The sequence below is a fragment of the Neopsephotus bourkii genome, unplaced genomic scaffold (assembly GCF_033783945.1).
Source record: "Neopsephotus bourkii isolate Nb327-2 ecotype Australia unplaced genomic scaffold, CSIRO-AGI_Nbou_v1 NB_196, whole genome shotgun sequence".
Lineage (NCBI taxonomy): Eukaryota > Metazoa > Chordata > Aves > Psittaciformes > Psittacidae > Neopsephotus > Neopsephotus bourkii.
Genome location: NW_026900709.1, coordinates 15,194,324 through 15,208,798, shown reverse-complemented (window position 1 = coordinate 15,208,798; position 14,475 = coordinate 15,194,324). Strand labels below are relative to the sequence as shown.

At 37.6% G+C, this 14,475-nt stretch overlaps 1 protein-coding gene across 4 annotated transcripts in view; it reads right to left on the bottom strand.

Moving 5' to 3' along the window:
* Positions 1-9,333: 9,333 nt before the first annotated feature.
* Positions 9,334-14,475, bottom strand: part of GRB14 (growth factor receptor bound protein 14) — a 64,708-nt gene continuing 59,566 nt past the window's right edge. The window contains exons 14-15 of one of the 4 annotated variants that reach the window (XM_061343862.1): positions 13,612-13,705; positions 9,334-9,633 (exon numbers count right to left, since the gene is read on the bottom strand). In XM_061343862.1, coding sequence (XP_061199846.1) covers positions 9,487-9,633; positions 13,612-13,705 — 241 coding nt within the window. In that variant the 3' untranslated portion in view covers positions 9,334-9,486. The remainder of the gene's footprint in view (positions 9,634-13,611; positions 13,706-14,475) is intronic. The other 3 variants (XM_061343883.1, XM_061343890.1, XM_061343872.1) reach the window with 3 other exon arrangements.

Genomic DNA, 14,475 nt, shown 5'->3' with positions numbered 1-14,475 from the left:
TGTGGGCTCAAACCACGACAACAACCTAGTATTAGCAGAATTGCTCTACCACCACATTTCTGTGTAAGAAGCCTGCATAACATCAGGTACATTTTTCTTCTACTGTTACAACTTTGAAAGCATCCTTGAACAGTACATGTGCATTACTCCGCTCAGTATCAAGCTTTCAGCACTAGATTTAGCAACTGTAGACACAGAACCAATGTTGCTTCCAGATTACATCAAAAACTTGTTAAAAAATGGCAAACCAACAATGCTTTCCATATAGCAGAGGGGTTTTTCTTCATTTCTATAAAAGGATAAATTCTAGGAAGATAAATGACAAAAGAAATAATTAAAGGTATGAACTTTTGCAAGGAATAAAAAAATACAATCTAGAAAGAATTACGTACAGAGGGAAATAAAAGTTTAAAGCCCCTTTATTCTGCTCTCATGAGACCTCACTTGGAGTACTGTGTATAGTTCTGGTGTCCTCAACATAAAAAGGACATGAAACTGTTGGAACAAGTCCAGAGGAGGGCCACAAGAATGATCGGGGGACTGGAGCACTTCCCATATGAAGACAGGCTGAGAAAGTTGGGGCTGTTCAGCCTGGAGAAGGCTGCGTGGAGACCTCATAGCAGCCTTCCAGTATCTGAAGGGGGCCTATCGGGATGCTGGGGAGGGACTCTTCATCAGGGACTGTAGTGATAGGACAAGGGGTAATGGGTTAAAACTTAAACAGGGAAAGTTCAGGTTAGATATAAGGAAGAAGTTCTTTACTGTGAGGGTGGTGAGGCACAGAAATGGGTTGCCCAGGGAAGCTGTGAATGCTCCATCCCTGGCAGTGTTCAAGGCCAGGTTGGACAAGGCCTTGGGTGATACGGTTTAGAGCGAGGTGTCCCTGCCCATGGCAGGGGGCTTGGAACTTGATGATCTTAAGGTCCTTTCCAGCCATATCCAACTATTCTATGACTCTAAGAATATCAATAGTTTTTGCAGCTCCTTAGACCAACGCAACGACAAAAGCATATTCATTTTTCTGTTTTTAAATTCATGCTGAGTGCCTTATTTCAAGCAGAAGTAGGAGCAGAAGTAGAACACACATTCCTGCAGACAAAGGAGCGTTTCACTTCATTGCAGAGCAACCTAGAATTCATCTGTTGCAAAACGCCATTATCTTAAGCAAAGGGGTAACACAATTTAGTTGAACTTCTTTGCCATGGGGAAGCCCTTTAAGGGACACCTGTACTGCTGATACTCTTTGAATTAGTGTATTAGTTTTATTTCTTTGAATTAGTGTATTAGTTTTGTTTCTAGCAAAGCAACAGAAACAATTAGATCATTCCTATAATGCTTCCCAGTTCCTAAATCTACAGTGCTGAAGAATGAGTAGCTTTTTCTTCAGTATTGTAGATCTCACACTTTCACAAGACCAAGGTGACTTCAAATATAGATTCCTACTGCAAATCCTTTATTGTAAAAAGTCTTTGGGTTTTTTTTTGCTGTTCTTGGGTTTCTTTTAGACACAACATACAGGCTAATAAGTGCAAACAGCATTATCAATGTATAAGTGCTAAGGAGGAAAAACATTCTTAATTTTTAGTTCAACTACATATCCTGTTCATTTACCCCAAAACCAGAAATGGATACTTTTCAGTCAGAGTGAACCCAGGGACCACAGTCCATCATTAAATATAATATCAGCTACAATTTCCACTTCAGCACCAAGTGAAGTATCACCTTATAACGCTTTGTGAATTTCCACAAGCCCTCCAAGTTATTTTTGACATCTTTGACTCTGATCCTGCCAACACTTACATTATCTTAAGCATACTGAAATCCATAGCACTACGTACAGCACAAACAAGCATATGTATAATTTCAGAAATGAGGACTTAATTGTTCAGTACGGAAGCACAAAAGCCCTTCAAATGTGATATTAACAGGTTAGGAAAAAGAAATCACTCCAATAGGATACCTATTGTTGTTCTAAGTGCTAGTATCTCTTAGCATTCTTTCTCTAACATTCCTTCCCTGTCCTTCCACCCTCCTACACATACTACCTCCTTTACATTCTCATTAAATGCCTAAAAATAACTAACTATGCATATGGTCTGAGTACCACAGCCCTATACCATGCAACTGGGGAGAAAGTATTTTAGTTTGAATAGCTGACCTCACATCCATCATCAGAAGATATTTTTCCATAAGTTATTTCCCAGAACTTAAACATCTAGCATAGGCAGTAGAGTAATTGCAGAGCTCCACACAATTCAACAGAATAAGGTTTGCTTGGTAAAAAAAATACCAAAGCAAACTACAAATAGACAAACAAAAAACCCAGCCTGTGAAAACCTCAAGTATATATTTTTTTGCCTCTCACCTGAATCTTATTCCATTGTGAAAAGATTTGAAGTTACCTTCTCCTTTCCTTCAGTTTAAGGATTTTTCTTCATGTTAGAAAGTTTTCATTGACATTAAAAACCTACCTAAACTTATGATCCCACTTGGGAAAACATCAGCCTACCCCATATTCAGGAATGCAAGACTAAGGACTCATTCTTTTGTTCAGCTTCAGTCACAATGAGGGAAGCGAGAAGCGACACATTCAATATCCTCTCAATTTCTTCTAACAACTTGCTTACCCTAGTTGATGCTCTTTCCTTTGCTCCTTCTCTTTCCCCCAGTAGGTAGCTGGCATAATAGAAGGGGAAGCTGAAATAGATTTGTGAAAAAGCAGTGTTTCGACTTAGTTCAGAGCAAGAAGAAAGCAAGAAAGGAAGGTTGTACATCTGAGTCAATGCACCTCCCAGAGAACTAAAGAAATGTTTCCAGGACTGTGCTCTGATAAGGAAGTTCCTAGGTCACAGCCTAATTTCACATCATCCAAGAGGCACACCTGCTATTTTGGATAAAGAAAAGCCATCTTTACTTAGACTTATCCTTCACAGCAACATCCTAGCCATGCAAGTCTTCTGGTGATAGCAATACAAACACCTTCCTTGGGTCTCACTCTAGGCAAGGTCACACTTGTGTTCTGCTGCCTATTATAGTCAGAGCTAGATATACACACTACACTTCACATTACTAAAGCCTAAGGATACCACACAGAGTTGCAGACTTGAAAATAAAGGTATTCTAACTTATAAATACAATACAAAAAAAAAATGGACAACAGGTACATACAACCTCCCCTCATGCTTTATCCCTCCCCACACCAAACCCAAGTCTTAAACCCACAATTTCACTCACTAGTCCTGCTGACTCCAAATTGCTGCAGAACATGTCTTCTCTAAACACACACCTACAAGCTAAACACAGACCACCCAAGGCAACTCATTAACTCTAACAAGCCCAAGCTAATGGGGCTCATCAGTCACACCTGAGGTGTGACTCCTCCCTTTCCAGGAGGCAAAGGGCACATAGCAGCTCTGGGCTATTCACACCATACTTTACATAGGCGCCCATCTTCCTTCAAGTCTCATCCACAGCAACCCACTCCCATGGCGTGCTGGGGTCATCAGGCATGTTCTTCAGTGGTGATGCATCAGCTCTCCCTGCTGCGGAGTGCAGCCGTGGAGGGATGCTGCCTACCATCTACCCTCCCTGCCCCGCTGTGTGCCAGCACAGAGGGGTGGCAGCACACAGCCTCAACCACAGCCCTGGCCTGTTCCAGCTCCCAGTACGTAGCCAGGTCTTGTCATCTCTCTTAGCATCTCAGAGCCATTACAAAACATCTAACGCACCGCATGTGGCCACACGCAAGCAGATGCCAAAAGCTGTGCCATGCCACAGCACTGGCTAGTGGTAGCTGCCTTTGCTCTCCAGGCTGCTCCTATGCTGCCATGAGGATTTGCTTCTCTCAGGGAGGTGGAAAGCAAAGAGCCAGGCCCCCGGGCTGCCTCTCTGCCCTAGCTACTCCCTTAATGGGTAATAAAGTCACTTACTTTCTTTCTCCCCAGGGGAGGGAGGACAGCCGATCTCTTCCAAAGCCAGCCCTGCAGGTTCAACAGCACCAGGATGATCCTGCTCACCCTGGACTCCAGAGGATCCCACTGCCCCCATCCCCAAACCTGCCTAATTGCTGCCTTGGGCCCTTCTCACCACCCACCTCACATGCAGGGACAGCATCGGGAAGAGCCCCTCTTAGGGACCTTTGCCTGGCATTTACCGCACTGCCCGGCTGTTCCCTGGTGGCATTAACGTACCTGAGCATCTCCCATGGAAACCCACGGGTTACTCTCACACCAAAAATCCAGCATATGCTTAAATGTTTGTTGAAGCCGCATCTTCATATAGTTTAGTTTCTAACCGTATGGTTTAGGGGAATTGTCCGTAGTATCAGCGTTAATTGCATAAAGTTCTGTTTTGAAAATATGACTCACTAGTTGATAGTTTTCCCAAATTGCTTCAAAGATTAATAAAATAATCAACTTAGCAGAGGGGGAAAAAACCCACAGACTGTTCCTGTAGAGAAATCGCTTTATTGCCCATACATGTGAATGAGCTGTTTTAATACTCAGGTTCACTGCCTCCTCTGCATTTAATCCTTTTATGTCCTACTCTGATTTTTTTTTTAAAGACTTTCAGGCTTTTTTAAAATTAATTATACAAATCATTAGTATTAAAAAGGTAATATAATGGTTTCAAGAACAAGCTTCACAGACTATCTGCATATTTAATCATCTCTGCTAATAAATTTTTAATCACCCATTGAGTTCAGGTTCTTGTCTTGAAGCTTAACTTGATAACAAACCTAGCAACTGGTAGAACTAATTGGTACAGAGTAAGTGAATAATTTATAAGAGGAAAAAGCGCTGGGTGTTCTGGAGGTGTGCAGAGACCACAAGTCACAGATATTTTTCTGAGAGGAAGCAGGAAAACAGCGGCTGATTACAGGAATTTCGCGATACACTGCTGACATCCAGAGGCCAACAGTCAATACTGTTCACATATGTGAAGCAGGCTGTAAAGCATGCTGCAAAGCCAGATCCATTAAGTTTTAAATATTCATGCATTTCATTAAAGTTAACATTAATTGCACTACCATACACATTGATTATGCATAGACCATAAGTGTTTAACCTCTGAAAGCTTGCAAGCAATGGCGTATGTTCCATCTTCGATGATTTCAGTGAAAGCTTCAGCTACAACGTTGAAATTAGAAATGGAATGCATTACAGTGCTGAGGAATAGTAGTCTAAAATATCAGAACAGTGATAACTATTTTGTTAACCAAACAGAAAGGCTGACGTAAGCTGTAAGTTGCTTTGTATTTTTATAAACTAAAGTAATATAGATGACAAAAATTCTGCATAAGATTCCTTACAGACAAATGCTAGACTCATTTGCAAGATGCATTTATTAAATAGGTTTAAACAGTTAAAACTAACTGGTGGCTGAGCGGCTTCTATTTGGATGAAGATGAGTAGCTTTTACACAATGTAACAACAAAAAAAAAGAGGCTGTTCTCCTGAAATAAGCTGATCTGTGCCTTAAAATAAGACACCCTAAACCCACTTACACTACAGAATAGCTCTACCCCCAAGGAAGCACAAAACGCTGTAATTCTTAAACCAGGATGTAACAGACAACATTTGACAGAAATTCAATTATCCTTGAAAGATCCCACTTGTAGTTAGCTACATACGTAATCCGCTTTTATTTAACGGGTTAAAGCTCTCTTTCAAAATATTTAGTTTGATGAACTGAAGACCTGCTACATTTCAAAAAATTCATTAAATGACTTAATAAGATTGTTAGGTAAAAACACTCAAGTTTAAAAATGTCATCTAATGCTGCCCATGAACCTTAATTCCAGCCCTGTATGTATATGCATTATGAAACACCAGCGAATTAACTTTTAATCTCCTTTGAGCCAAGAAGATTTTAAGATTGGAAACTAAGGCACAAAAGGGCATGCCAACAAATACAATGCTGAGCTGAAGTTCAGACCAATCCCTGAACTAGCTCACATCTTTAGAGCTTACTCCTGCAGGGTTAATTACCCCAGATAGAAAGCTGGGCTTGTACTGTTACACTGCTTCTGGTACCTCTGCATGGCAAACTCAGTTCTCTCTTCCTGGCACTGCACTACACCACACAGGTACACTCAAGGAAGTATTAAATTTTGAACCTGAAGAAAGTATGCTGTGTTTTTAACGTATCATGCTTCAAACCTAGGTGCTTTGACACTTAAACATCAAGAAGTTTAAGACTGTAAATTCTAACCTGCCCAAAGTAAAGATAAAAACACATTACTTCGTTACATACTGAAAAAGCCCCCTACAAACACGACCAAACCAAATTGTGGTTGGTTGGTTGTTTTTTGGTTGGTTGGCTGGTTTTGGGGGAGGGTTTGGTCAGGTTTTTTTGTTTGTTTTTTATTGTTGGGTTGGGTTTTTTCCTGGTTTTGGGTTTGTTTTTTTTTTTTTTTTTTGGTTGGTTGGTTGGTTGGGGTGGATTTTTTTTGTTTTGGTTTTGTTTGGGTTTTTTTTAAATCCTTAAATTCTCTATGAGGTAAATATAAAAGTTTCCACAATTTTTAGAGAAGTAAACCATTGGAGAGTCACAGACTGGCTTTCCCAAAATAGTTGTGCTTTCTCCTTGAGCTGTTAACAACTCCTGATTAGCCAATTATTTTTGTAACAGTGGGCACTTTAGTGTAGTATTCCTAATCAGAAGCCTCAGTTAACACACAGAAATTCTGTTTCAAACAGTATTGCCTACACCCTCAAAGAACTTTACACTCAGACATAACCTGGGTGGTATCATAAAAAATCCTGCCATCTTTCTGACAAGAAAACACTGGTTGCCAGCAAGGACCTTGCAAGTCATACATCAACCACCTGTACCATTTAGCATGTTTTAAAGTAGTCTGGGATATCAAAGGGTATTGTTTGTTTGTGTGTGTGTGTGTTTGTTGGTGGTTTTGTTTGCTTGTTTTTACACATTAAGACTACCTCCCTTCATGGTTCTTCCTTCAGTAATATTTAAACAAGGAGGTAGCCTGTTAAGGCATTTAAACACCAAACTAGATTTAGTTACTTTTATTGGTTTGGTCTTCATGAGATAGTCACAACCAACCATACAGTTCAGGAAAAGTATGCACATTTGTAAAAGAAGATTTTCTACTCCCAGCAAAATTTCAGTTTAGATTTTAATAGAGAGCTGTCAAAATGAGGGAGACAACACTTTACAGAGTAAGAATGCTTTGAGTACTTGCCAGTTTAAAACGTCTAAATTACCTGTTCAGTCAGGAGTACTCTGTTTTACTTGAGGTTTCCTTTTTGTGGTTTTTTTTTTTGGGGGGGGGTTTCTTGTGTGTGTGTTGTTTGGGGGGGGGGTGGGGGTGGTTCTTTTTGGGTGGGATTTTTTGTTCTGGTGGTTTTTTTCACTTTTTTAAAAAGCTTAAGCAGGCAAAGATTTTTGATGTCTCTCCACCATGTAATCCCTACATTCTCTTTTTTTTAATGATAGGTCCCCAAAGGCCCTCACTCACTAAGCAGTTAAGCTTCTCTACCAAGCATGCTAGCAAACACATAAATAGAAATAAAAATTATGGCAAAGCTTTCACATGTCCAAGTAGAAATGCAGTACCGTAGACAATTCATTTTATTTGTCAGATGATCAAAAAAACAGGGATGCAGAGGGGAATGTTTCTTCTTATTCTATACCTGTCTCTGAAATAATACTAGGCCTGAGAAGTAATCACATTATTAAACTAAATCTGAAGAGGTTTTAATTAAAAGTATATTTTTGTAATTCAAATTGTAATTACATTCAAGGTTTAAGTGTTAAATTTATTAGACTGTGAAGAGTTTTACAAGGCATTCCTAATGTAATGAGCTTAGGCACCGCATATGCTGTATCTTTGGTACACGTTAGGAAGAGCTGCTTTTTTAATGAGCTTTAAAAAACACATTTGCATACCAGAGGAAAAGGTCAGTGATGTGTGGATCAAGTCAGTAAATTAAGTATCACAGTATTATGTTATTAAGATTGCCTTCCACAGACACACAATAACAAAACCATAGTTACCATACTATTCTAATGCTTCCATATACATAACCTTGTCAGCTAATGCACACTGTTAGTCTGCACCTCTGGTCCATCTTACTCCGTCCCTTGCACAGGCCTCCTTCACCTTCTCATGAGCTCCAACAGCAGAACAGCTGGGTTGTCTGACAGTCAGAGAATTGAATCAAGCACAGGCAGGAGGGGCTGCATTCAGTGTGACGGTCCATCTCCAAGCACTACTTTGCACTCCAGACTTTACCCCAAGTAAAGATATCCAGGGCTAGATCCTGAACCCTCATAACAAGATCAAACCTATTGGGCAGCAAAGCATCATGACTGGGATGCCTCTTTCAATCCAAGTCCCGTTCCACTCAAGTCTTTGTTCAAAGATCAGCATCACCTCTCTTTCAAAACAGAGATGCCAAAAGTATTTCTAACACTATGATCCAAAATTCAACTTGCTCTACCAAAACATTTCCTTTTAGCTCAAATGTTACATGTTTCTCAATCTCTAAAGACTGGTTGACTGGTAGCTATATTGAAATTATTACTCTGCGATAAATAATAAAACAAGCTAGAAACTGACTGCAAATACACTCTCACCAGGTTTTCAGCAAAGAGTAATGTTCACTAGATTTACCTTTATTTGTAAATATTGTAAATTCATAAATCTTTGAATGGTACTTTTATTTTTTAAGGGCAATTAAATTGATTCTCTCCCTAACTCTGCAACAATCCACAGAACAGATCTCTCTCCATCTATGTTAGAGACTGTAGGTATATACCAAACCATGTTATACACTACATGATACTTTCTGCATGTTTATATGTATCACAGGCAAGCAAGTGACACTTCAGCTTTGTATAATGATATAGATTTAGTCATTAGAGGAAAAAAAGTCCTTTACAATATTACAATAGTAATAGCACAACCCAATACAACTGATCAGCTAGAAGTGGTTTTAATGATTTTTCACTTTTTGGATATGATAATCCTCAAAGTTGCATTCAAAAATATAGTGCAAAATATTTATTCATTTTATTTACAAATAAAATGTGCAGTTCAGCTTCTTATCCTCACCACAGTAAATATAATTTTTATGTGATGTATAGAAACTGAGAGGCATTCAGAGACAAAAAGTTAATTTTAAACCTAAGAACAAAGATCTTCCCTTCAGTTATACTTTTGCAGAAGTTACACAATATCATTTTTAATTGTTTTCAGTTGAAAAAGAAAACCCAAAAGAAATCCAAGACAATAAAGAATTACACACAAAAGAAGATTAGTTTTTTTTTTTAAACCATAAAGTTTGTTGTCACAAAGCAAAGTTCTTATCTATATAGAATTTTTTTTTTTTTTTTCAGCTTAAACATAGACTCTTTACAATGTAATGCTTTTTTCCCTTCTTACTATACAAATTGCCTTTATGGGAAAAAAAAATCCAGTATCTTCCTTTCCCTTTGATGAAACAACAGGTACTTTGGTTAAAGAGCAATTCGTGCACAATAGTGTTTTAACTTGCAAGGTAGTACTCCTTTATTAAGCTGGTAGAATTCGACTAGCTGGATGAGATCAGTAAATCTGGTATGACCATCATCAAGGGTATAGAATAGCTTCCCATCATCTTCCAACTGTAAAAATGGAAAAAAATAAAAATAGAATAAAATTGTCCTTTGTTATGGTATTTCTTTATGCTTGACATACTTGAGAAGCCTTCTTTGTAGATCAAGATATTTTAATCTCATGACTGCTGAGAGAAGGAAAAATACAGTGATCATTCACAGCAAGATCAAAAATTCACAACAGAAAGATAAAGCATTCTTCAACTTCCCCTTTAATTTAGTTATGTGCCTAAAAGGAAAGAACAATTAAATAAATATAATATAAATAATATTCTTTCTGCATTAACAATACTTCTTTATGCCTTTGCTTTGGAATGATAACTGGAGTTTCTATGAACACTGAGTTTTTACAGAACGACACAAAACAGCCAAGTTTAACTAACTAGTACATTTTATATAACTTACTTTATAAGGTGCACACTACTTCATTTGTGTACAAGATGATATGGGTTACCAAAGAAACTGCCCATTGCAAAAATAACATGCTTGATGTAGTAATATATTCTTTGTTGTAGGAGAAAGAACAGATGCAGCTCCAAATGCATGTATTAGCATAGATACAAGAAAGAAAGAAGAAACCGAGAAACATAGCTTGAAATGTTACCTTAGACTTTCAGATGCTTAAAAATTTACAATCAGTATTTCCCTATTCTAGGTTACTGAACATTAGCTCTTGGCCAGTTTGTATTGCACTGCTGACTTATTTCCTCTACTGCTGATGCATCTAGTATCAAGAAGCTTCAGTGCAACAGTAACTAACTAGTACTAATGTAAATAGAGGATAAAAATCTCTACTTAAACTATTTTTAAAAAAGAAAAGGGAAAAAAGAGACTTTACAAGATTTGGACAGTAGTGAACAGAAGATCCTGAAGCAGGGCTAGTGTAGAGCAGCAGATGGTATGTGAGGCAAAGATGCAACTATCCTACTGGAGTACAGGGGAAAGGAGAAGATATAATTAGCTCTCTTACCTGTAATTAAGATTTCTCATCTGAAGCAGCTGTTGAATTGCTTACAACTTATGGCTATTCTACCCCTTTCTACCATGTCTGGAAGTAGTTTGCAAATTCTTTATTCTCAGACTTGGTGAGTTGAGGTCAAACACTGCTAGTTAAGGAATTACCAATGCGTGCATGTGTAAATTCCTGTGCTCCAGCTAAGAACCTGAAAATGGATTATCATCCATTGGACTTTCTTCTGCATGCAATTTTCCTGCCAACACACTGAAGACAAGGAAGAGTTGACAATTCAGAAGCCTCTTGAACAGGATTCAATTTTCAGCTTGTTTATCCCCCCTCCAAATTAATCCCAAAGCTTGAACTGAATACCAGATTGCTAATTCTAAAGCAATCTTTATTTTGCAAAGGAAAAATTCATATCAAAGTTATGCTGCTCAAGAACCTAACATTTTCTGCAAGCTAAGAAGGCTATTATGAAAAAACTTTTAGTGGAAAAAGACAGTCCCAGAAATGTATATTCATTCTTCCTTCACATGGACTACAGAACAAGTAATTTCTACACTGAAATTAACTTGTATCAGCTCAGAGTAGTAAGGCTGAAAAATACATTTAAGATATCAAGTTCTCCAGTTTTCACAGTATGGGATCCTAAATGTACCCCAAAGGATTTCTTTTCAATCTTTTGCAATCAGTTCCCTGCCACCCACCTGCAAAACCTGTTGCACATGTTACCAATGTTAACATGATGCACTTATTAATGTAGAGGAAGCTTGAATTAGTAGGCTTCATGCCCTATCTGAAAGGAGACATTTTTAAATGCAGTATTTTTAAATGAAGCAACCTAAAATGTAAGAGAAAAATCATTCATTTAGAGACTGAATTATTTTTAACTTGTAAAAAGACCTTCTAAATGCCATTTATTTATTTATATTTAGTAGGAAAATTATTTTCTTTTCCCAATGACTGGAAAAAGGCAAGAGTTTAGAATAACAGTAAAATTTGAAGTTCAAAAAGATAACCTTGATCTTCAACTAATAAGTTACCAATTTATTGAAGTAACACAAAATGCCTTGTTTCTTAGAAAAACAATAATTTCATTTAGAAGATCAACAGCACCCCTCCCCTCAAAAAAATGCTTTTTGGAACTCCTTGAAGAGTATTATCTAGCAAAAAGTGAACATGCGATAAGTCTGGGTATTGAATGCAACAGCAAATTAGATGACAGAAAGGAACTGAAATATGTCTATGTTTGGTGAACTAACAGGACCCATATTTACATTCTCTCTCCAGATTAAGTTGTTCTCATTACAGATATTTATTTTTGCCCCTGGTAACTAACACAGAAGAAATCACTTTACTTTAACAACAACTTAAAAAAAAGTCCTTCAAGTAAGATAGAATTTGCACTGAAGTGGAACAAGCATCTAGACTATCAGCATGGAAAATTTGACCAAAGTCTGTATGTCAAAACAAGGAATTCCTGGCTTCTCCAAAGACCCTACAACAGGAGAGCAAGGTTTTAGCATGCATGTATATGATTAATTCCTCAAATGCACTGCTTACATCTGAAGAACATAAGAATTGACTGGGTAATTTTTCTGAAGAGAAGAGGAGAATTATCCAGCTCAGGGAAAACTGAAGATAACTGCAGCTTCTGGCTATCTCTGCTCTCACAGAAGAGAGGTTCTCTTTCCTGATAGGAAAAGAAAAAGTGGTCTCTTAAAATTGAGAGTTCAATGACATCCCAATGCAGTAGAATCATACAGTATTTGTATGGAGTTCAGAAGGTTTTCTAAGCAACACAACACTTTTCCAAAGTAAATAATAGAAGCAACCACAGTCAGTAGCACAGAGATTTTACACTTGGGATTTTAATCACAGAGCATACACTGATGCTCACAAGGAATCCAGAACACTTTTGGATGAAGGTATCCTCCATTGTTTATTCCTAAACACAACAAAAATCCTGGGCAATTCTTGTAACTAACATTGTTTCACTCCTTTCCTCCCCTGAAATAGTGCTTCAGTTTTATTCTACAGGAACTTTTTTAGGGGAGAATATCAGCTACAAGCCCTAGGTATGGCATATGGAAATTTGGTGAATGATTATAGTGGATCACCAGATCAGAAACAAAACAAAAGCCACTACACTCATTTTTACTGAGAAACAGCAAAGTATCACAGAAACTTTAGGAGGAAGGAACCTGGAGGCTAGAATATTATGTGGTCTGGAAGAAAGTTTTTTGTGAAGAGAGAATAAAAAGCTATAGGCCTGCTCAGTTATGTGGCTAAAACCTATAACACTAAAGAGTTTTTCATCTCAACAGGAGCATCCTGTACAAAAACCAGCATAAACCACCTCAGAAAAGAGTGGAAGAGATGGGGAAAGCTGGCCATTCCAGTAGGATAACTGGATGATATCTTCAATGAAAACTGATGGAAATATGATTTCAGTTTAGGAAATTTCAGCTTACATCTGAGTAGCTGAGGTAAATAAAGATATCAATTTTTTGCTAAAATTGTCCCTTTGAAGAAGACTTAGCCATGAATATACCACAATAACACAAATGAAGAAGAGAGGTCAGAAAAAAAGTTTGAAAAATATTGACAGAAACTATCCTGAACAGATGAGTCAGATACACAAACACACACACGTCATAGGCAGGCCACCTAAACAGATGACTAAAACCAAACTGTGCACATATCTAAATTGAACAGGTAATATGACCTTTATTAATACAAGATTTTCTCCCATCAGGGTTGCTTCTGCTACAGTTAGAATGGATTTGTCTATTTCTTTAAGACACATATTAGAATTTCACAATACTAGTCTAGCTTTGTAACAGATCAAACATCAAAGCTCACAAATGTTCAGCTCTACTCAGGAATACTAATTATTTTTAGTGACAGGTATTATGCTTACACCTTCTGTATGAGAGCAAATGAAAAAAAAATCCATCAATATTCTATCATCATTATTCAATTGTTTTGGTTTACAACTGTATATATAAACTGAAATATTTACTTACAGGTACAATCTGAAAATGCTTTATTTTTAATCCATGACTCAATGACAATACAAATGTTTTGGGGTTACTTTGGCTATCACGTACCAGGAATACCCTAAAAGAGATTGAAAATGTTCACAGTAAGAGCATTCTGGAAATCCTTTTGGGAACATCCAGTTAGAACTGTTGTAATTCATTATAGTAAGTATTAGTGAAAAGCAAAAATAACATTAATTATGTACATCATGCTTATAATCAGTGTTTCTTTGCAAATGTGTCACTGGAAATACTTTTTCTTAAATTCTTCTTCACCTTGTCTTATTATCTGAAAAATATGCATTCTCAGAATGAATGACACTGTAGGCACTGGTTTTACACTGCACAGAATTACAATGCATCTCTTCAGACAGAAAAGCACCCTCAAAGTTTGTGCTTTGAACAAAATTTTTATTTGGGCTCTGACCCAAATATTGTGCAACTGTGTTACCTAAATCACAAATGTTATAGGGGGAATTCAAAAGGTGGCTTAACAGGAAGTTTACAGAAAGGGTAATGCAAGACTTGCAGAATGACTTTCACATCTGGCCAATGTTTATAAATGCACACTCCTGCACATCAGCACAATTCCCACTGAGACACAGGTACACTCTGCTCACTTTATGGTATCATTATTCAAATCACAACACTCTCAATGGTTAACAGTTGTCACTGCAAATAGTTCACTGAAAACGTATTCCAACCAGGCTGTAGACAGACATAATTTTGCCATAATCCTGGTATAGGCTAAGGATGATTACTAATAAGACACAGCTTTCACTGAATTACTGGGTTTGGAATATCAGCTGAGAACAGTTTGGAGGACAGAGGGAAGTACCCGATTCACAC